We start from the raw sequence: 25,484 nt of genomic DNA on the forward strand, positions 1-25,484 counted from the left end.
GGAACTGAGATGGGACATGCTTGTTGACGACCTGCGTTAAGCTTTAAGTCCAAGTTGATAGAATTTTTTCTAAATTGTCGTTGTATACATCATTGGCATCATTAGGCAAAACTTTTTAAGAAAAATCAAACATTTGTTTGAAGTTTCAATCAATATATTGACTGTGAATGACTCTTGGTGTTGTTTTAACATGTTGAGTAAGTATGGATCCGTGGTACCAGAATTTCAAACTTTGTCTTACTTACTGGCTACTTTCCAACAACAGGGAGAATGGAGGGCCACCAGGGATGGAAGCTTCTGGTCACCTACCGGTCAGTCCACTCGGGACACCTACACCGCCGGACCATCATCACCATCACCACTACCCACACCATCCACTCCCATCACCAATACCTCGTCATGGAACGACAGACCTTGTCTCGGGGGTGGACGTCCCACTGACGGAGACCCCTCCACAAATCTCCGACCCAGGCGGCGGGTCAAACAACAAGATGACCAACAAAAAAATAAAAACCGAAACTATGCCAAAACAAAACGGGTCTTCTGGTCATCCGGGATCAACAGGTCAACTTTCGCCAAAGGATATGTCATCACTGGTGAACCCTGACCGTCGTCACCTTTGTCCTCACTGTTACAAGGGGTTCAAAAGTCGCCAACAATTGACACAGCATAATCTAGTCCACACGAATGTACGAAAATATCACTGTAAGTTCTGTGAGAGATCCTTCAAGCAGTTGTCCCATCTTCATCAGCATCACCGGATACATACAGGTAAGTAGTATAAGTTTACCTGTACGTACTGACAATCTACCTGTTGTCTTATTTTACCTAGCCTTGGATCATTGTTATCAGGTATAGAACCTACATTAGTAAACACTGAAGATATTTATAGATTTGTTGATGTTTATACTTAAGGTAGCATGATTTGTGTTTATAATTAGAGGATTAATAGATGTGTACATATAGAGAATGGGTAAACTGTATATATAGAGAGGGAGTCATTTGTGTGTATCTATAGGGGGTCATTTGTGTTTATATATAGGGGGTAATGTGTGTGTATCTATAGGGGGGTCATTTGTGTGTATCTATAGGGGGTAATTTGTGTGTATCTATAGGGGGGGTAATTTGTGTGTATCTATAGGGGGGTTATTTGTGTGTATCTATAGGGGGTAATTTGTGTGTATCTATAGGGGGGTCATTTGTGTGTATTTATTGGGGGGGTCATTTGTGTTTATATATAGGGGGTAATGTGTGTGTATCTATAGGGGGGGGTCATTTGTGTGTATCTAGAGGGGGTAATTTGTGTGTATCTATAGGGGGGTCATTTGTGTGTATTTATAGGGGGGGTCATTTGTGTTTATATATAGGGGGTAATGTGTGTGTATCTATAGAGGAGTCATTTGTGTGTATCTGTAGGGGGTCATTTATGTGTATCTATAGGGGGGTCATTTGTGTGTATCTATAGGGGGTCATTTGTGTGTATCTATAGGGGGGGGTCATTTGTGAGTATCTATAGGGGTCATTTGTGTGTATCTATAGGGGTTCTTTGTGTGTATCTGTAGGGGGGGTCATTTGTGTGTATCTATAGGGGGTCATTTGTGTTTATATATAGGGGGTAATGTGTGTGTATCTATAGGGGGTCATTTGTGTGTATCTATAGGGGGTCATTTGTGTGTATCTATAGGGGGTTATTTATGTGTATCTATAGGGGGTCATTTGTGTGTATCTATAGGGGGTCATTTGTGTGTATCTATAGGGGGGGCATTTGTGTGTATCTATAGGGGGGTCATTTGTGTGTATCTGTAGGGGGTAATTTGTGTGTATCTATAGGGGGTCATTTGTGTGTATCTATAGGGGGTCATTTGTGTGTATCTATAGGGGTTAATTTGTGAGTATCTATAGGGGTTAATTTGTGTGTATCTATAGGGGTTAATTTGTGTGTATCTATAGGCGGTCATTTGTGTATATCTGTAGGGGGTCATTTTTTTGTGTATCTATAGGGTGGTCATTTGTGTGTATCTACAGGGGGTAATTTGTGAGTATCTATAGGGGAGTCATTTATGTGTATCTATAGGGGGTCATTTGTGTGTGTATCTATAGGGTGGTCATTTGTGTGTATCTACAGGGGGTAATTTGTGAGTATCTATAGGGGAGTCATTTATGTGTATCTATAGGGGGTCATTTGTGTGTTTCTATAGGGAGTAATTTGTGTGTATCTATTGGGGGTAATTTGTGTGTATCTATAGGGGGGTAATTTGTGTATCTATAGGGGGGGTCATTTGTGTGTATCTTTAGGGGGTCATTTATGTGTATCTATAGGGGGTAATTTGTGTGTATCTATAGGGGGGGGGGGTAATTTGTGTATCTACAGGGGGGTCAATTGTGTGTAACTGTAGGGGGTCATTTGTGTGTATCTATAGGGGGGTCATTTGTGTGTATCTAAAGGGGTTCATTTGTGTTTATATATAGGGGGTAATGTGTGTGTATCTATAGAGGGGTTATTTGTGTTTATCTATAGGGGGTAATGTGTGTGTATCTATAGAGGGGTTATTTGTGTGTATCTATAGGGGGGTAATTTGTGTGTATCTATAGGGGGGTCATTTGGGTGTATCTGTAGGGGGTTATTTGTGTGTATCTATAGGGGGGTTATTTGTGTTTATATATAGGGGGTAATGTGTGTGTATCTATAGGGGGGTTATTTGTGTGTATCTATAGGGGGGTAATTTGTGTGTATCTATAGGGTGGTCATTTGGGTGTATCTGTAGGGGGTTATTTGTGTGTATCTATAGGGGGGTTATTTGTGTTTATATATAGGGGGTAATGTGTGTGTATATATAGGGGGGTTATTTGTGTGTATCTATAGGGGGGTAATTTGTGTGTATCTATAGGGGGGTCATTTGGGTGTATCTGTAGGGGGTTATTTGTGTTTATATATAGGGGGTAATGTGTATGTATCTATAGGGGGGTTATTTGTGTGTATCTATAGGGGGGTAATTTGTGTGTATCTATAGGGGGGGGTCATTTGTGTGTATCTGTAGGGGGTTATTTGTGTGTATCTATAGGGGGTTATTTGTGTATCCATAGGGGGGGGTCATTTGTGTGTATCTAAAGGGGGTTATTTGTGTGTATATATAGGGGATCATTTGTGAGTATCTATGGGGGGTTATTTGTGTGTATCTGTAGGGGGTAATTTGTGTGTATCTATAGGGTGTCATTTGTGTGTATCTATAGGGGGTTATTTGTGTATCCATAGGGGGGTCATTTGTGTGTATCTAAAGGGGGTTATTTGTGTGAATATATAGGGGATCATTTGTGAGTATCTATGGGGGGGTTATTTGTGTATCTATAGGGGGTCATTTGTGTATATCTACAGGGGGAGGGGGTCATCTGTGTATCTATAGGGAGGGGGTTATTTGTGTGTATCTATAGGGGATCATTTGTGAGTATCTATGGGGGGGTTATTTGTGTATCTATAGGGGGTCATTTGTGTATATCTACAGGGGGAGGGGGTCATCTGTGTATATATAGGGAGGGGGTTATTTGTGTGTATCTATAGGGGATCATATGTGAGTATCTATAGGGGGGGGGGTCATCTGTGTATCTATAGGGAGGGGGTTATTTGTATATATTGAGAGGGGGTTATTTGTATATAAATAGGGAGAGGTTAATCTATATATATTGGGAGGGGGTAATTTGTATATATTGGGAGGGGTTATTTGTATATATAGGGAGAGGTTTATCTATATATATTGGGAGGGGGTAATTTGTATATATTGGGAGGGGGTTATTTTGTATATATATATAAGGAGAGGTTAATGTATATATATATTGGGAGGGGGTAATTTGTATATATTGGGAGGGGGTTATTTGTATATAAATAGGGAGAGGTTAATCTATATATATTGGGAGGGGGTAATTTGTATATATTGAGAGGGGGTTATTTGTATATAAATAGGGAGAGGTTAATCTATATATATTGGGAGGGGGTAATTTGTATATATTGGGAGGGGGTTATTTGTATATAAATAGGGAGAGGTTAATCTATATATATTGGGAGGGGGTAATTTGTATATATTGAGAGGGGGTTATTTGTATATATTTGGAGGGGGTTATTTGAATATATTGGGAGGGGGTTATTTTGGTATATATATAGTGAGGGGGTAATTTGTGTGTATATATAGGGAGGGGGTTATTTGTATGCAGGGCTCTTGATCTGCTAGATTATATCGGCCCCATTTCCAATGCAAAATATATATTTAAAGGGGGTTTTTAGGGTGTAATGAATTAGGAGGATTTTTGTAAATATTGGGAGGGGGTTATTTGTGTGTATCTGTAGGGATGGGTTATTTGTGTGTATCTGTAGGGATGGGTTATTTGTGTGTGAGAGCCCTGGTTATTTGTGTGTATCTATAGGGAAGGGGTTATTTGTGTGTACATATAGGAAGGGTTGTAATATGTGTATATAAAGAGGGAGGGGTAATTTTGGTTTATATATAGGAAATGGTTCCTTTTTGTGTTAGGAGGGGGTTATTTAGATATATATATTTAAAGGGGGTTTTTAGGGTGTAATGAATTAGGAGGATTTTTGTAAATATTGGGAGGGGGTTATTTGTGTGTATATATAGGGAGGGGTTTAATGTATGTGATTTAATTTGTGTGTATATAAGGGAAGGGGTTGTTTGTATATATAGGGAGGGGGTTATTTTGGTATTATATATATATAGTGAGGGGGTAATTTGTGTGTATATATAGGGAGGGGTTTAATGTATGTGTTTATATAGTGAGGGGGTAATTTGTGTGTATATATAGGGAGGGGTTTAATGTATGTGTTTATATAGTGAGGGGGTTAATTTGTAGTGATAGATAGGGAGGGGGTTCGCCCATATGTTCTCTGTGGAACTCTCTGTTACTTGCTTAGACTTCAATGACTACTTTATACTAAGAAGCTAGGTATTCTGATGAAATGTGTGCAATACAGGTAGTTATTCAGTGAAATGTCAGCATCATGATTTGTCAATTATCCTACAACACACACACCTTGACTTATTTAACTTGACTTAAATCTACAACGGGGCAGGGGGGGACTGCTTTGTGTTGTGCCTACACCTGATGTCTATTTGACTTAAATCTACAACGGGGGGGAGGGTGGGGGGTCAAATGCCAGACCCCTGTTAAATTTCACCTGTGTAATTTACTTACAGTTCATAGAAATCACCACTTTGATGGAATGATACTCAAATACTCACACTGGGGTTGACTTTTACAGTTAGCAAACATGAACACATGGTGTTGACTTTTACAGTTAGCAAACATGAACACATGGTGTTGACTTTTACAGTTAGCAAACATGAACTGATGGTGTTGACTTTTACAGTTAGCAAACATGAACACATGGTGTTGACTTTTACAGTTAGCAAACATGAACACGTGGTGTTGACTTTTACAGTTAGCAAACATGAACACATGGTGTTGACTTTTACAGTTAGCAAACATTAACTGATGGTGTTGACTTTTACAGTTAGCAAACATGAACACATGGTGTTGACTTTTACAGTTATCAAACATGAACACATGGTGTTGACTTTTACAGTTAGCAAACATGAACACATGGTGTTGACTTTTACAGTTAGCAAACATGAACACATGGTGTTGACTTTTACAGTTAGAACACAAACATTAGCAAACATGAACTCATGGTGTTGACTTTTTTTGAACACAGACTTTTACAGTTAGCAAACATGAACTCATGGTATTGACTTTTACAGTTAGCAAACATGAACACATGGTGTTGACTTTTACAGTTAGCAAACATGAACACATGGTGTTGACTTTTACAGTTAGCAAACATGAACACATGGTGTTGACTTTTACAGTTATCAAACATGAACACATAGTGTTGACTTTTACAGTTAGCAAACATGAACACATGGTGTTGACTTTTACAGTTAGCAAACATTAACTGATGGTGTTGACTTTTACAGTTAGCAAACATGAACACATGGTGTTGACTTTTACAGTTATCAAACATGAACACATGGTGTTGACTTTTACAGTTAGCAAACATGAACACATGGTGTTGACTTTTACAGTTAGCAAACATGAACTGATGGTGTTGACTTTTACAGTTAGCAAACATGAACTCATGGTATTGACTTTTGACAGTTAGCAAACATTAACTGATGGTGTTGACTTTTACAGTTAGCAAACATGAACACATGGTGTTGACTTTTACAGTTAGCAAACATGAACTGATGGTGTTGACTTTTACAGTTAGCAAACATGAACTGATGGTGTTGACTTTTACAGTTAGCAAACATGAACCCTAACAGAACACATTGAAGTCAAGGCATATTAAATGACAGACAAGTTTGCTAAAAATAATTTCCTGAAATAATGATATATATTTTGCCTAAATTTACAATCAATAAAAAGGCTGTTTCACTTAGCTAACAAATGTAAAATATCTTCCATATTTGTAAGAAAATATCTTAGAAATGATTTAGAAATGCTTCCAGTTGCCAGTCATTGTCATTATGAATGTCAACTGGATAAAGATGAATTCAATAAAGCACATTAAAGCACTTCATGTCAAATTCGCCTTTATTAATGCCCAGAGATATATCACCTTCAATATTCATCTTGCTAAAACTTGTTTACTATACTTGTAATATCTCTAAACCATTGACAGTTCATTAGCTTTTAATTCACAACTGACTTAGGTAACTGTATCACAGCAGTGCCACTCTATGGTAAGACACATGGATTAAATTTGTTAGGTTACTGTATCACAGCAGTGCCACTCTATGGTAAGACACATGGATTAAATTTGTCAGGTTACTGTATCACAGCAGTGCCACTCTATGGTAAGACACATGGATTAAATTTGTTAGGTTACTGTATCATAGCAGTGCCACTCTATGGTAAGACACATGGATTAAATTTGTTAGGTTACTGTATCACAGCAGTGCCACTCTATGGTAAGACACATGGATTAAATTTGTCAGGTTACTGTATCACAGCAGTGCCACTCTATGGTAAGACACATGGATTAAATTTGTTAGGTTACTGTATCATACACTCTATGGTAAGACACATGGATTAAATTTGTCAGGTTACTGTATCATAGAAGTGCCACTCTATGGTAAGACACATGGATTAAATTTGTTAGGTTACTGTATCATAGCAGTGCCACTCTATGGTAAGACACATGGATTAAATTTGTTAGGTTACTGTATCATAGCAGTGCCACTCTATGGTAAGACACATGGATTAGATTTGTTAGGTTACTGTATCATACACTCTATGGTAAGACACATGGATTAAATTTGTTAGGTTACTGTATCATAGAAGTGCCACTCTATGGTAAGACACATGGATTAAATTTGTTAGGTAACTGTATCATAGCAGTGCCACTCTATGGTAAGACACATGGATTAAATTTGTTAGGTTACTGTATCACACACTATGGTAAGACACATGGATTAAATTTGTTAGTTTACTGTATCATACACTCTATGGTAAGACACATGGATTAAATTTGTTAGGTTACTGTATCATAGCAGTGCCACCCTATGGTAAGACACATGGATTAAATTTGTTAGGTTACTGTATCATACACTCTATGGTAAGACACATGGATTAAATTTGTTAGGTTACTGTATCATAGCAGTGCCACTCTATGGTAAGACACATGGATTAAATTTGTTAGGTTACTGTATCATAGCAGTGCCACCCTATGGTAAGACACATGGATTAAATTTGTTAGGTTACTGTATCATAGCAGTGCCACTCTATGGTAAGTCACATGGATTAAATTTGTTAGGTTACTGTATCATAGCAGTGCCACCCTATGGTAAGACACATGGATTAAATTTGTTAGGTTACTGTATCATAGCAGTGCCACTCTATGGTAAGACACATGGATTAAATTTGTTATGTTACTGTGTCTAGCAGTGCCACTCTATGGTAAGACACATGGATTAAATTTGTTAGGTTACTGTATCATAGCAGTGCCACTCTATGGTAAGACACATGGATTAAATTTGTTAGGTTACTGTATCATAGCAGTGCCACTCTATGGTAAGACACATGGATTAAATTTGTTAGGTTACTGTATCATAGCAGTGCCACTCTATGGTAAGACACATGGATTAAATTTGTTAGGTTACTGTATCATAGCAGTGCCACTCTATGGTAAGACACATGGATTAAATTTGTTAGGTTACTGTATCATAGCAGTGCCACTCTATGGTAAGACACATGGATTAAATTTGTTAGGTTACTGTATCATAGCAGTGCCACCCTATGGTAAGACACATGGATTACATTTGTTTGGTTACTGTATCATAGCAGTGCCACCCTATGGTAAGACACATGGATTAAATTTGTTAGGTTACTGTATCACAGCAGTGCCACTCTATGGTAAGACACATGGATTAAATTTGTCAGGTTACTGTATCACAGCAGTGCCACTCTATGGTAAGACACATGGATTAAATTTGTTAGGTTACTGTATCATACACTCTATGGTAAGACACATGGATTAAATTTGTTCATCAATTCAAGTGTCTTTTTTTCAATAATAAAAGGCCTGGGATACTGATATTGGGCCTGTAGCATACTAAGATAAGGGCTACCAAGTTTGTTCATATGAATGACCTTGAACCATTTGCAAGGACATATCTTTTTAATGTCATTTTCTAAGACAAGTGATAATGTCTGAGAAGTTTTAACAACCTCTTTTCAATAAGCAGGATGCCCAGCATTATCATATTTTGCTTTTAGCTTACTGGCTTCCAATTTTGTTTAAATGAATGACCTTGACCCAGGTCACAGAGTCAAATGTGTTAAAATCTTCATATGACCTCCTTAGTAATTCATAAGGCCTTGAGATGTTTGACTTGTAGCAAACAGGGCTGAAGGGCTATCAAAATTTGTTTAAATGAATAGCCTTGACTGACTTTCAAGGTTTCAGTAGTCAACTGTTTTAAGATATTTATATGACTTCTGAATAATTAGTTGGTTCTGGGTCATGGTATTTGTGTGGGAGCATGCATGGGGAAGTGGAAAATACATGTGTCTTCAACAGACAATGTGGGAATTAGGTCACTGTGATCTTATCTTGGCCAAAGGTAAAATCATTAATTTGTTTGAGATTTTTTCATGTACTGTGATAGGTAGGATGAATAAATTTAGAACAGGATTATTTTCATAAAACTGTGAATACTGAGGTCACCCTGAAAGCAATCTTTTAAACCCTAATATAATATGTGTTAAGGAATGTGTGTCGACAGTGTGGGGTAAACAGTAGATGAAACACTATGTGACAGTTTGATCCTTGTGTACTTATATCAGATTTTAACCCTAGACATCACAGCTTTTAAACTCTTGTGCACTTGCTGTACTTCTGTGTCTTTTTATAAAATTCCTGAGTTATAAGAAATATTCTCTAGAAATCCTGTTAAGTGATGTCATGGGACGTGGAGTGTGGTGAGTATCGTAGCTTTAGGGATATTATAGGCATGCATTCTGACTGACAGAATTGCACTAAATCAGCATTATAATTTGTCTTGTTAATCCATCTGGTCTAAATGGACCAATTGATGTCCATCTGTCCGTCCGTCTATCTGTCTATGGACAAATTATTGACAAAATGACACAATTTCACTGTCTTTCCTTACACACTACTGAGGAGAGTTGGTTAATGTGATTGATATTTTGGTTTTTGACCCGTTTTATAAATTTTGCCCCAAACACTGTCATTAAGATTTTGATCCACTCTTTCTGCACTTGAGATCTATTTTTCAAATGGATACATGCACTATTTGAGGACATCTTTAATTTCTACATTTTCGATGGGATATCTCTTGTATATTATCTGAGAGCACAGTTCAGTTGATTTAATTTAAAACAAAAGCTAAATGCAAATAGATGGTCTTAGAATTCGATAAACTCAAAGTTTGCTATTTCTCAGATAAAACCCATCTGAAGCATTCGATTAGACTCATTTGAAGCGTTTGATTTGAAACTGCTTGATTGTAAAAACAAAATGGCCATATTATATGGCCATCTGGAATTTTCACATCTCGAGATCTCCTGGATTGATAATTCCTATATTTCATCTGTACAAACTTTTTATCCTTAGTTGAGTTATGCTGTAGTGTTGAGACTGATTGATGATTAAGTTCACCACTTTAAAAGACAAAGAGAAAAATATGCAGGAAATATTTCAAACATTTGATATAAGTCAAACACATGTACACTACAACCATTGAAGATCACACATGCTGGTGGGTACCTAGATCTCTCTAGGATATCTTCTGTTTTTGTTAGCTCACCTGGTTCAAAGGACAAAGCAGGTTTTGAACAATTTTTGGTCATAAGCATCCATCAAGAGAAGGAAACAAATATTTTTTTATATATACTTATATAAGAGGGCCTGAGGGGCTGGACCAAAACAAATTTTACCAGTTCAATATCCTTCTCCTTATGTAGGAATGATTGGAAAATTTGTCCAAATTTGGTCAGAAACATCATTGGGTGAAACGGAATCAGTTTGGTATAAAGGGTTGAGGTCTTGGACCCAAGGGATTAAGGGCTGGATCCAACAATGAAAAAGGAGCACATTTTTTGAAATCCTACTTCTCTTGAAAGAATTATTGAATTTTGCCCAAATATGGTCTAAGCATTCTTTGATGAAGGGAAACCAATTTTGTATAAACTCTGGGTCATGGAGCCCACTTGTGGGAGGAGCTGGGCCCAATAGGGAAACTCTGGGTCATGGAGCCCACTTGTGGGAGGAGCTGGGCCCAATAGGGAAACTCTGGGTCATGGAGCCCACTTGTGGGAGGAGCCGGGCCCAATAGGGAAAATAGAGAAAATTCTTTAAAATCTTTCTTCTTCTGTAGGAATATAAGGATTCTGTCCATTTATGTTCTAAAGCATCCTTAGGTGAAAAAAAATCAGTTTAGTATAAAAAGTAGGTCTTGGTTCCCTGAGGTGAGTGGATGGGTCTCAATAGGGCAAATAAGGCCAGTTAATTTAGATCCTCCTTCTTTAAGAATGATAGTATTTTGTCTTCATTTGATCTGAATCATTATTGGTAAAGGGGAGTCAATTTAATATCAGTGTGGAATACATGATATTCCACATTGACCTGGAATGACCTGGAGGATCAGACTCCCTGGGGTCTGATGGGCAGGGTCAAGTAGGTGTAATAGAGGATGTCTGTCTTCTGTTATGATAAAGGTTAGTTGATTTTGAGCAGTTTTGGTCTGAAGCGTCATGGAATTGAGGGGATTTAATTTTGTATAATTCAAAGGTCTGATTCCCCTGGGGAAAATATTTTAGATCTTTCCTTGTCTGTTTAGATCAAGCAATTATGACCAATGTATCAAGCGTTGTCCAAATCTGTACATTTTTTATGTTACAAGTTACAAATTTGTACAGCTGCATGTATAAAAAAAAGTCTTCAGTTACTCAGTTATCTAAAGGTCACAGGGTGCTTTTTATACACCATACTTAACAGCAAGTGACACGATAACAATACAGGTTTGATATTGTCACTGCTTGTTAATTATACAGTCTAACTACCCATCCTTGTCCATACAAATGGTTGTCATTTCAAAATATTTTTTTCAGATTTTTTCAAAAGATATATGATTGAAGATTATTATCCTATTAACGGATAGTATGCCAGGATGACAAAGACCGTTTAAAATCCTTTCTGTGAGAGGGACATTGTGCAGTGGGAAAGTATATGTCATTGAGTCAAATTGGTCCAATATACTGGGGCTTTTTTCAAAGATTTGACTGCACCTTTTCATTTGAAATAGCTTAACAAGCATCAGTAGAAAATGATAAGGGAGATAATTTGTTATATCCTTACCTTTTATGTAAGAGATTTGATGATGACCCTAGGTCACATATACTGATAGAGACAGTCACAGTCCTAGGTCACTTGTACTGATAGAGACAGTCACAGTCCTAGGTCACTTGTACTGATAGAGACAGTCACAGTCCTAGGTTACTTGTACTGATAGAGACAATCAGTCCTAGGTCACTTGTACTGATAGAGACAGTGACAGTCCTAGGTCACTTGTACTGATAGAGACAGTGACAGTCCTAGGTCACTTGTACTGATAGAGACAGTGACAGTCCTAGGTCACTTGTACTGATAGAGACAGTCACAGTCCTAGGTCACTTGTACTGATAGAGACAGTCACAGTCCTAGGTCACTTGTACTGATAGAGACAGTGACAGTCCTAGGTCACTTGTACTGATAGAGACAGTCACACTCTTAGGTCACTTGTACTGATAGAGACAATCAGTCCTAGGTCACTTGTACTGATAGAGACAGTGACAGTCCTAGGTCACTTGTACTGATAGAGACAGTCACAGTCCAAGGTCACTTGTACTGATAGAGACACAGTCCTAGGTCACTTGTACTGATAGAGACAATCAGTACTAGGTCACTTGTACTGATAGAGACAGTGACAGTCCTAGGTCACTTGTACTGATAGAGACAGTGACAGTCCTAGGTCACTTGTACTGATAGAGACAGTGACAGTCCTAGGTCACTTGTACTGATAGAGACAGTGACAGTCCTAGGTCACTTGTACTGATAGAGACAGTGACAGTCCTAGGTCACTTGTACTGATAGAGACAGTGACAGTCCCATGTCACTTGTACTGATGGAGACAGTCACAGTCCTAGGTCACTTGTACTGATGGAGACAGTCACAGTCCTAGGTCACTTGTACTGATGGAGACAGTCACAGTCCTAGGTCACTTGTACTGATAGAGACAGTGACAGTCCTAGGTCACTTGTACTGATAGAGACAGTGACAGTCCTAGGTCACTTGTACTGATAGAGACAGTGACAGTCCTAGGTCACTTGTACTGATAGAGACAGTGACAGTCCTAGGTCACTTGTACTGATAGAGACAGTGACAGTCCTAGGTCACTTGTACTGATAGAGACAGTCACAGTCCTAGGTCACTTGTACTGATAGAGACAGTCACAGTCCTAGGTCACTTGTACTGATAGAGACAGTGACAGTCCTAGGTCACTTGTACTGATAGAGACAGTGACAGTCCTAGGTCACACAGTCCTAGGTCACTTGTACTGATAGAGACAATCACAGTCCTAGGTCACTTGTACTGATAGAGACAGTCACAGTCCTAGGTCACTTGTACTGATAGAGACAGTCACAGTCCTAGGTCACTTGAACTGATGGAGATAGTCACAGTCTTAGGTCACTTGTACTGATAGAGACAGTCACAGTCCTAGGTCACTTGTACTGATAGAGACAATCACAGTCCTAGGTCACATCTACTGATAGAGACAATCACAGTCCTAGGTCACTTGTACTGATAGAGACAGTCACAGTCCTAGGTCACTTGTACTGATAGAGACAGTGATAGTCCTAGGTCATATCTACTGATAGAGACAATCACAGTCCTAGGTCACTTGTACTGATAGAGACAATCACAGTCCTAGGTCACTCTTACTGATAGAGACAGTGACAGTCCTAGGTCACTTGTACTGATAGAGACAGTCACAGTCCTAGGTCACTTGTACTGATAGAGACAATCAGTCCTAGGTCACTTGTACTGATAGAGACAGTCACAGTCCTAGGTCACTTGTACTGATAGAGACAGTCAGTCCTAGGTCACATCTACTGATAGAGACAGTCACAGTCCTAGGTCACTTGTACTGATAGAGACAGTCATAGTCCTAGGTCACTTGTACTGATAGAGACAGTCAGTCCTAGGTCACTTGTACTGATAGAGACAGTCACAGTCCTAGGTCACTTGTATTGATAGAGACAGTCACAGTCCTAGGTCACTTGTACTGATAGAGACAGTCACAGTCCTAGGTCACTTGTACTGATAGAGACAGTCAGTCCTAGGTCACTTGTACTGATAGAGACAGTCACAGTACCAGGTCACTTGTACTGATGGAGACAGTCACAGTACCAGGTCACTTACTTATGTACTGATTGTGGTAACAAAGCCGTATGATATCATAATCATGGCGATTGTTGGATTCCTATGTCGTTCTCCTGAACCTGTTTTGGGGTTAAATGTAATCAGTGAATGTTATATGTAAATAATTGAAGTGACAGATCAGGTGACTTTCTCATATGTAAAATGTTTTGTGTTAGAAAAATGAGATGTTGATGTGGAGTTTGATGTTATGCTGATTCACTTAACTTGATAACACATCTTGAAAAATCAACTGTGATTCACAACTCCAGCAACATTCAGCAACTGGCTGATAACCTTAAAACTAAATCACAAAGGGAGGTAACAAAAAGATAAAAGGATAAAACAGCAAAGGCTCCAATAATTTCATATTGTTTGATTAAAGGAATTTCTTATCTAAAGATATTTCCCAGCTGATCAATGGGACAACTCGGTGCATTACATTATGAAATTTGCATATCTTCTATCAAATCAGTCCTTGCATGTAGAACACATACAAATTACAATTCAGCAACACCTGTCTGAACATGTAAATGTACTACAGACATCTATATATATATAGTATACAATTACACTGGTAAAGACATATATATATATATAGTGTACAATTATACTGGTACAGATATCTATATATATATAATGTACAATTACACTGGTACAGATATCTATATATAGTATACAATTACACTGGTACAGATATCTATATATATAGTGTACAATTACACTGGTACTGATATATATATATATATAGTGTACAATTACACTGGTACTGATATCTATATATATAGTGTACAATTACACTGGTACAGATATATATATATATATATAGTGTACAATTATACTGGTACAGATATCGATATATATAGTCTGCTGAGAATACAATTATACTGGTAGAGATAGCTATATATATAGTGTACAATTATACTGTAACTGATATCTATATATATATATATAGTCTATATATAGAGTACAATTATACTGGTACAGATATCTATATATATAGTGTACAATTATACTGTAACATATATATATATATAGTCTGATATCTATATATATAGTACAATTATACTGCTACAGATATCTATATATAGTCTGTTGACAGTACTATATATAATTATACTGGTACAGACATCTATATATATAGTCTGATATCTATATATTGTACAATTACAGTACTGATATATATATATATAATTATACTGCTACAGATATCTATATATATAGTCTGTTGACTATATATATAGTACAATTATACTGGTACAGACATCTATATATATAGTCTGTTGATATCTATATATAGTACAATTATACTGCTACAGATATCTATATATATAGTACAATTACAGTACAATATATATATAGTGTACAATTACACATCTATATATATAGTACAATTTGTACATATATATATATATATGGTACAGATAACTATATATATATCTGTACAATTGAGAGATACTATATATATACTGCTACTGGTACTGATATATATATATATATATATATAGATATATATAGTCTGCTGAGAATACAATTATACTGGTAGAGAGATGTACAATTATACTGGTACAGATATCTATATATAGTGTACAATTATACTGTACAGAACATATATATATATATAGTCTGTTGACAGTACAATTATACTGCTACAGATATCTATATATAGTCTGTTGACAGTACAATTATACTGGTACAGACATCTATATATATAGTCTGTTGACAGTACAATTATACTGGTACAGATAACTATATATAGTCTGTTGAGAGTACAATTATACTGCTACAGATATCTATATATATAGAGTACAATTATACTGGTACAGATATCTATATATAGTGTACAATTATACTGTAACATATATATATATATAGTCTGTTGAGAGTACAATTATACTGCTACAGATATCTATATATAGTCTGTTGACAGTACAATTATACTGGTACAGACATCTATATATATAGTCTGTTGACAGTACAATTATACTGCTACAGATATCTATATATAGTCTGTTGACAGTACAATTATACTGGTACAGACATCTATATATATAGTCTGTTGACAGTACAATTATACTGGTACAGATAACTTTATATAGTCTGTTGAGATATCTATATATAGACTTGTAAGTACTACATTCTGCTATATATATATATATATAGTCAAACCTATCATATGTGACCTTCAAAGTAAGACATTTAATAGGTCATATATTACAGGTAGCCTCATAATACAGGATCAATGAAAAAAAAAATGAAAAAGAAATGAAAACAAAAACATTTCAAAATCACTCAAATTAAATTCTCAATGGTTAAAAAAATTATGTTACAGTCTGACATATAATATTTGGTTTTTTTATTGTTTTTTCAATCTGAATTGATTTCTTATTTTTAAACCTCAGGTGTTCTTATTTTACATCTGTGCTTTAATGACCATATGACACCCATTCTCTTCCAGAAATTCAGTGTTGGGTTCTCCTCAGGTCAAAGTACGATGCTAAAATAGATTAGATTGCACATCAATGTTGTATTTACACTTTTATATCAGTTTTTTGAGTTGTTTCATTCAGATCAATACACATACAGAGGAACTTGTTAAGGGTTTATCAACTCAACCCATATTGGAGAACTGCATTTTTTTTATTGGCAAATAAACTTTTTGGGTAACATGACTTCTTGAACATGTGATTGTCATGTGATCGTTTAGCTTTTCACACAGCAAATTGGTATAGACATTTATGGAAGTCAGGTCATTTTTCAGGAAGTCGATGAAAAAGGTTGTTTCTGATACTCTGGACAAAGAAATAATGGTTGCTGGTTGCGTCAGACAGGTGGTTGTTTAACTCAGGTCATTTGTATAGTAAAGTATTTACTTCGGAAGGAAAAATTAGGGTCACATATGACAGGAAGTGATTTAATTCAGGTGGTCGTTAAGGCAGGTTTGACTGCAGTCTGTTGAGATTTGTTGGATTTGTTTTTTTATCGTTTATTGAGTGGTGAATGTTTGTAGATATCAGAAGAAACTTTAGCTGTATCTATAAATAACATATCATTGATTAATGATTTACTGTACATATCCAAGCATGGGTGGAATTGGAAGATTGGTTTAGAGTACTCTCAAGGGCTCTGATGAAAAATATAACAGCCTGCAAACTACAGGATGCAATATATACAGATATTCTGCCTGCAAACTACAGGATGCAATATAAACATAAAGATATTCTGTCAGTAGAGACACATGATGCAATATGAACATACAGATATTCTGCCTGCAAACTACAGGATGCAATATAAACATAAAGATATTCTGTCAGTAGAGACACATGATGCAATATGAACATACAGATATTCTGTCAGTAGAGACACATGATGTGATATGAACATACAGATATTCCATCAGTAGAGACACATGATGTAATATGAACATACAGAAATTCCATCAGTAGAGACACATGATGTTATATGAACATACAGATATTCTGCCTGCAAACTACATGATGCAATAAACTACATGATGCAATATAAACATAAAGATATTCTGTCAGTAGAGACACATGATGTGATATGAACATACAGATATTCTGTCAGTAGAGACACATGATGTAATATGAACATACAGAAATTCCATCAGTAGAGACACATGATGTGATATGAACATACAGATATTCTGCCTGCAAACTACATGATGCAATATGAACATACAGATATTCTGTCAGTAGAGACACATGATGTAATATGAACATACAGATATTCTGTCAGTAGAGACACATGATGCAATATGAACATACAGATATTCTGTCAGTAGAGACACATGATGTGATATGAACATACAAATATTCTGTCAGTAGAGACACATGATGCAATATGAACATACAGATATTCTGTCAGTAGAGACACATGATGTGATATGAACATACAGATATTCTGTCAGTAGAGACACATGATGTGATATGAACATATAGATATTCTGCCTGCAAACTACATGATGCAATATAAACATAAAGATATTCTGTCAGTAGAGACACATGATGTGATATGAACATACAGATATTCTGCCACTAGAGACACATGATGTGATATGAACATACAGATATTCTGCCACTAGAGACACATGATGTGATATGAGCATACAGATATTCTGTCAGTAGTGACATGATGTGATATGAACATACAGATATTCTGTCAGTAGAGACACATGATTTGATATGAACATACAGATATTCTGCCACTAGAGACACATGATGTGATATGAACATACAGATATTCTGCCTCTAGAGACACATGATGTGATATGAACATACAGATATTCTGTCAGTAGAGACGCATGATGTGATATGAACATACAGATATTCTGTCAGTAGTGACATGATGTGATATGAACAAACAGATATTCTGTCAGTAGAGACACATGTGATATGAACAAACAGATATTCCATCAGTAGAGACACATGATGTAATATGAACATACAGATATTCTGTCAGTAGTGACACATGATGCAATAATAACATACAGATATTCTGTCAGTAGAGACACATGATGTAATATGAACATACAGATATTCTGTCAGTAGAGACACATGATGTGATATGAACATACAGATATTCTGCCACTAGAGACACATGATGTGATATGAACATACAGATATTCTGTCAGTAGTGACATGATGTGATATGAACATACAGATATTCTGTCAGTAGAGACACATGATTTGATATGAACATACAGATAGTCTGCCACTAGAGACACATGATGTGATATTAACATACAGATATTCTGCCACTAGAGACACATGATGTGATATTAACATACAGATATTCTGTCAGTAGAGACACATGATGTAATATGAACATACAGATATTCTGTCAGTAGAGACACATGATGTAATATGAACATACAGATATTCTGTCAGTAGAGACACATGATGTAATATGAACATACAGATATTCTGTCAGTAGAGACACATGATGTAATATGAACATACAGATATTCTGTCAGTAGAGACACATGATGTAATATGAACATACAAATATTCTGTCAGTAGAGACACATGATGTGATATTAACATACAGATATTCTGTCAGTAGAGACACATGATGTGATATTAACATACAGATATTCTGCCACTAGAGACACATGATGTGATATTAACATACAGATATTCTGCCACTAGAGACACATGATGTGATATTAACATACAGATATTCTGTCAGTAGAGACACATGATGTAATATGAACATACAAATATTCTGTCAGTAGAGACACATGATGTGATATGAACATACAGATATTCTGTCAGTAGAGACACATGATGTAATATGAACATACAGATATTCTGTCAGTAGAGACACATGATGTGATATTAACATACAGATATTCTGTCAGTAGAGACACATGATGTGATATTAACATACAGATATTCTGCCACTAGAGACACATGATGTGATATTAACATACAGATATTCTGCCACTAGAGACACATGATGTGATATTAACATACAGATATTCTGTCAGTAGAGACACATGATGTAATATGAACATACAAATATTCTGTCAGTAGAGACACATGATGTGAAATGAACATACAGATATTCTGTCAGTAGAGACACATGATGTGAAATGAAAGCTTAATTTGTTGTTAGCAGGTTTTTATCAGATTTGATGGGATTTGTTATGGATGAAGTGGAATTGTAATGTGGGAGAGATGGATTTGTGATGTGGGACAAGGATGTGAAGGAGGTGGTGTTGTAATATGGATGATTTGAGATATGGAGTTATGATGGATGATGTGGGTGATTTGTGATATGGAGTTATGATGGATGATGTGAAGTTGTGATGTGGATGATTTGTACTATTGAGTAGTGTTTGATGATGTAAAACATAGTAACATGTTCCTCGTGCCTGTTGATGTTGTTTAACAGTTTTATAGACCCTTTGTACTGTTGATGATACTGGACTACCAGGCCCTTTATGCCTGTTGATATAGACCCTTTGTACTGTTGATGATACTGGACTACCAGGCCCTTTATGCCTGTTGATGTTGTTTAACAGTTTTATAGACCCTTTGTACTGTTGATGATACTTGGATATCAGGCCCTTTATGCCTGTTGATGATGTATAACAGTTTTATAGACGCTTTGTACTGTTGATGATACTGGACTACCAGGCCCTTTATGCCTGTTGATGATGTATAACAGTTTTATAGACCCTTTGTACTGTTGATGATACTTGGATATCAGGCCCTTTATGCCTGTTGATATAGACCCTTTGTACTGTTGATGATACTTGGTTATCAGGCCCTTTATGCCTGTTGATGTTGTATAACAGTTTTATAGACCCTTTGTACTGTTGATGATACTTGGATATCAGGCCCTTTATGCCTGTTGATGTTGTTTAACAGTTTTATAGACCCTTTGTACTGTTGATGATACTTGGATATCAGGCCCTTTATACCTGTTGATGTTGTATAACAGTTTTATAGACCGTTTGTACTGTTGATGATACTGGACTACCAGGCCCTTTATGCCTGTTGATGTTGATATAGACCCTTTGTACTGTTGATGATACTTGGTTATCAGGCCCTTTATGCCTGTTGATGATGTATAACAGTTTTATAGACCCTTTGTACTTTTGATGATACTTGGATATCAGGCCCTTTATGCCTGTTGATGTTGTATAACAGTTTTATAGACCGTTTGTACTGTTGATGATACTGGACTACCAGGCCCTTTATGCCTGTTGATATTGTATAACAGTTTTATAGACGCTTTGCACTCTTGATGATACTTGGATATCAGGCCCTTTATGCCTGTTGATGATGTATAACAGTTTTATAGACCCTTTGTACTTTTGATGATACTTGGATATCAGGCACTTTATGCCTGTTGATGTTGTATAACAGTTTTATAGACCCTTTGTACTGTTGATGATACTGGACTACCAGGCCCTCAGTGCCTGTTGATGATGTCAAATATTTCAAATAGGTCCTTTGTTTCTGTTGATAATGTAAAAAAGAATAGCAAGCCCTTTACACCTGTTGTGATGTAAAACAGGAAAAAAGGCCCTCTCTGCCAGTTGATGAGGTCAAATATTAGGTTCTTTTGATATATTGATATTGTCAGATAGACTAACAGGCCCTTTATGCCTGTTGATGATGTCAATCAGACGAACAGTCCCTTTGTGGCTGTTCATGATATAAAACAGATTAACAGTCCCTTTGTGCTGGTTCATGATATAAAACAGACTAACAGACCCTTTGTGCCTGTTGATGATGTCAGACAGACTAACAGTCCCTTTATGCCTGTTCATGATATAAAACAGACTAACAGTCCCTTCATGCCTGTTGATGATATTAAACAGATTAACAGTCCCTTTGTGCTGGTTCATGATATAAAACAGACTAACAGACCCTTTGTGCCTGTTGATGATGTCAGACAGACTAACAGTCCCTTTATGCCTGTTCATGATATAAAACAGACTAACAGTCCCTTTATGCCTGTTGATGATATTAAACAGACTAACAGTCCCTTTCTGCCTGTTGATGATGTCAGACAGACTAACAGTCCCTTTGTGCCTGTTGATGATGTCAGACAGACTAACAGTCCCTTTGTGCCTGTTCATGATATAAAACAGACTAACAGTCCCTTTATGCCTGTTGATGATGTCAGACAGGCTAACAGTCCCTTTGTGCCTGTTCATGATATAAAACAGTCTAACAGTCCATTTAGGCATGTTGATGATGTCAGACAAACTAACAGTCCCTTTGTGCCTGTTGATGATGTCATACAGACTAACAGTCCCTTTGTGCCTGTTGATGATGTCATACAGACTAGCAGTCCCTTTGTGCCTGTTCATTATATAAAACAGACTAACAGTCCCTTTGTGCCTGTTCATTATATAAAACAGACTAACAGTCCTTTTATGCCTGTTCATTATATAAAACAGACTAACAGTCCTTTTATGCCTGTTGATAATGTCAGACAGACGAACAGTCCCTTTGTGCCTGTTCATGATATAAAACAGACTCCCTTTGTGCCTGTTCATTATATAAAACAGACTAACAGTCCTTTTATGCCTGTTGATAATGTCAAATATGAAAAGGTCCTCTGTGTCTATTGATAATGTCAAACAGACTTACAGACCCTTTGTGTCTGTTGATTATGTAAAACAGACTAACAGGCCCTTTATGCCTATTGAAAATATCAAATATAAATAGGTCCGTTGTGCCTGTTAATGATGTCATACAGACTTACAGACCCTTTGTGTCTGTTGATGATGTAAAACAGACGAACAGGCCCTTTTTGCCTGTTGATGATGTCAAACAGACTAATAGGCCCGTTGTGCCTGTTAATGATGTCAAAGAGGATTTTAAGCTAAAATGTCAATGAGAGGAGCCGGATTTTATTGTGGATATTACTTTGTTTTAATTAACCCTACTATACCCTGAAGAAAACTTATCAACCAATCCTGATCAATGAAAAAGATCTTCCATTTGGTAAAATAGGGGGCAAGAGATTCAAGATGCAATGCACATTATTTTAAATTGCTTAGCAGCAAATACTCATGAAATATTGCTTTCTTCAATGTTGGATTAGTATTTTACGGGATAAGCAAAATGTGTGAAACTTTATGAAATGCAGATAATGATGAGAACTCTGCATCAGAAGCAGGTAGACTGTCGGAGTGATGGTCTCCATGGAGATACAATAAAATCAGTCAAATTGGAATTCTCCGACTTCATGTTACTTTCTATTACACAGGAGTAAGATTTTTCGCTACATCTTAATTGAATATTATAAAAATCTGAAGTCTTGTTATACTTCTACGGCTGTTTGAAATAAAAGACTGGTTACTTAATTACATTTTGTACATGGAATTTAGTTAATGTAATTTTCTTGTCAATTTTGAAGCTGCGGTAAAATATTTGAATATTGTGCATCTATTTTAATGTGATGGTTATGATGGAATATGATGAGTAGCAAATGCAGCAAAGTACTTTTTGATGATTTAAATTAATTTTAAAATGTTGGCTTGTTTCATTTTTTTTTTCTAATTTTAGAAGACGGAAATTGTGCCATGCCCACTTCTAAAAGTTGTGTCATTATCTCAGGGCTGAGGTTCCCTACAGGGTAGCCTTTATGATGAATTGTGGCTCCTCAATGGGCAATTTTTTTTTTTTTTTTTTTGCTCCTTTAGGATTAATCATTTGAGGCCCCTCCAGGGTTGAACCTTTTATTTTCTTTCTTTTTGAGGCTCCTCAAGGGGTGAACATTTTGTGACTTGTATGTGGCGTGTCTATATTCTTTGTTTATTAGATATGAGGCTCCAAAAGGGAACATTGAAGAAAGGAAAGAAAGACAATTGCTTTTCAAGGAAAAAGGCAAATTCAAACAGGATTAGTAATTCCTAATAGCCATTTATTGAGCTGGGTGGATATCAATACAATCTGGGCAGGTAGAAGTGCTAACAGTCTGGTAATCATGTACACAGCTAAGCAGGCAGGAGTGCTAAAAGGCTAATACTCATTTACACAACTTAGCAGGCAGGAGTGCTAACAGGCTGGTACTCATTTACACAGCTTAGCAGGCAGGAGTGCTAAAAGGCTAATACTCATTTACACAACTTAGCAGGCAGGAGTGCTAACAGGCTGGTACTCATTTACACAGCTTAGCAGGCAGGAGTGCTAACAGGCTGGTACTCATTTACACAGCTTAGCAGGCAGGAGTGCTAACAGGCTGGTACTCATTTACACAGCTTAGCAGGCAGGAGTGCTAACAGGCTGGTACTCATTTACACAGCTTAGCAGGCAGGAGTGCTAACAGGCTGGTACTCATTTATATAGCTTAGCAAGCAGGAGTGCTAACAGGCCGGTACTCATTTATATAGCTTAGCAAGCAGGAGTGCTAACAGGCCGGTACTCATTTACACAGCTTAGCAGGCAGGAAAGCCAACAGGCTGGTACTCATTTATACAGCTTATCTGTCAGGAGTGTTGGTTATACAAATTGGTTGACAGAATTGTTAGAGCGGTACTGATTATATATCTTAATTGACAGAAATACTTTGCATTGCTGCAAATGGTACCCATTCATACAGCTATATGGATTGTATAGTATGACCTAATCAATTAATAATAGATGGTTTTACCTCAGATACTGTTGACAGGGGACAGAGTCAACATGTTAGATCATTTACACTGCTGACGACATCCATTTCAGATAACACAAGAGAATTAAATGTTAGCTGACGATGAATTGCATGTACAAGGTTTTAATAAAGCTCTCAAACGTTGTGAGGATCATAACATTATCAACATTCTCTCCTTGTGATTTTTTCGTCAATAAATTTAGGAAAGACCAAAACAGATTTCTCAGGTACAGCAAAAACTTGTCATTTTCATTTGGTGATTTATGGTATTTCAAACTTGGCAAACAACAATTTTTTTCATTTTTTTTTTCTTGTTGTTGTGTGATATTGATGGTGACACTGTTTGAATGTTATAGTCATCGTCAATATATATATCTAAAAAAAAATAGATTAAAGATCAAATAGCTCCTGAATGGTTGTTTTATCAAATAGAATGTTGAAAAACATTTAAAATCAATCACATTACAGCTGTGCTTTAATCTAGGACCAGACAAGCCTATAGCTCACACAATGTTGGTGACAGATTCTGAAAGTTTGATCGGAATAAAAGAAAAATTCCTTGATATAAAAAAAGTACACTGGGTGAACAAAGTGAGAATTTGGACTTGGTCATTATTGACAGAGTTTTAAAGCTCTGTCTGCTATCTGACTTAGAAACCTCAGGTCAATACAATGACATCATTTATTTTCATGGGTTCTTAAAAATTTCCTATTTTGGGGACTCGTGATTTCTAGACTAAATACAGCTCAGCAAGTCTACTTGTACAAATTTTCAATTCTTCAAGGACAGATGAATTCATGGCTTATGAGTACAAATGACGTCAATGGAAAATAAATCCCTTACGAAAATCAATGATTTTAATATATTACTACAAACTGGGTGGGTTTGTATTTATCAGTCAGATGATAAAATGAAAGATATAAGTTGTCTCTGAGAAAGACTCCCAATCCCAGTCGCTTTGGATAACATTTGTAAGGCATCCTGTGTGGTGTTCAGTTAGGTAGCCATCAACTTCTACACGCTTAGTGAAAGTGACCGTGGCGTTTCATGGAGCAATGAACCCATGTTTCTTTTAAAGCCACACAATACTGTATGTGTTATACAGGATCACACCTTTACTCTTAACTCTCATCCCCACAAACACAAGTCCTGAATCAATGTAAGTCACTTCCCCCTCACTAACTTTAAGACTTCTGTTCCTTTTGCTCTAGTACTATCCTCTCACTTTATTCCTTTCCTACTGATCCACTAATATCAAATCCCACTGTTATCATTTTTAACCCACCAATGCTATAAAATCACATCAATACCTCACTAATCTCCTTCCATTAAATGATTCCCTAAACCTCAACA

At 36.6% G+C, this 25,484-nt stretch overlaps 1 protein-coding gene across 1 annotated transcript in view; it reads left to right on the forward strand.

Moving 5' to 3' along the window:
• The first annotated feature begins 203 nt into the window (after positions 1–203).
• Positions 204–25,484, forward strand: part of LOC132557807 (uncharacterized) — a 58,250-nt gene continuing 32,969 nt past the window's right edge. Inside the window, exon 1 of the mRNA XM_060222336.1 lies at positions 204–771. Coding sequence (XP_060078319.1) covers positions 204–771 — 568 coding nt within the window. The remainder of the gene's footprint in view (positions 772–25,484) is intronic.

The sequence above is a fragment of the Ylistrum balloti genome, unplaced genomic scaffold (genome assembly GCF_031769215.1).
Source record: "Ylistrum balloti isolate Yb309-2 unplaced genomic scaffold, AGI_CSIRO_Ybal_v1 Utg370728, whole genome shotgun sequence".
NCBI classification, from domain to species: domain Eukaryota; kingdom Metazoa; phylum Mollusca; class Bivalvia; order Pectinida; family Pectinidae; genus Ylistrum; species Ylistrum balloti.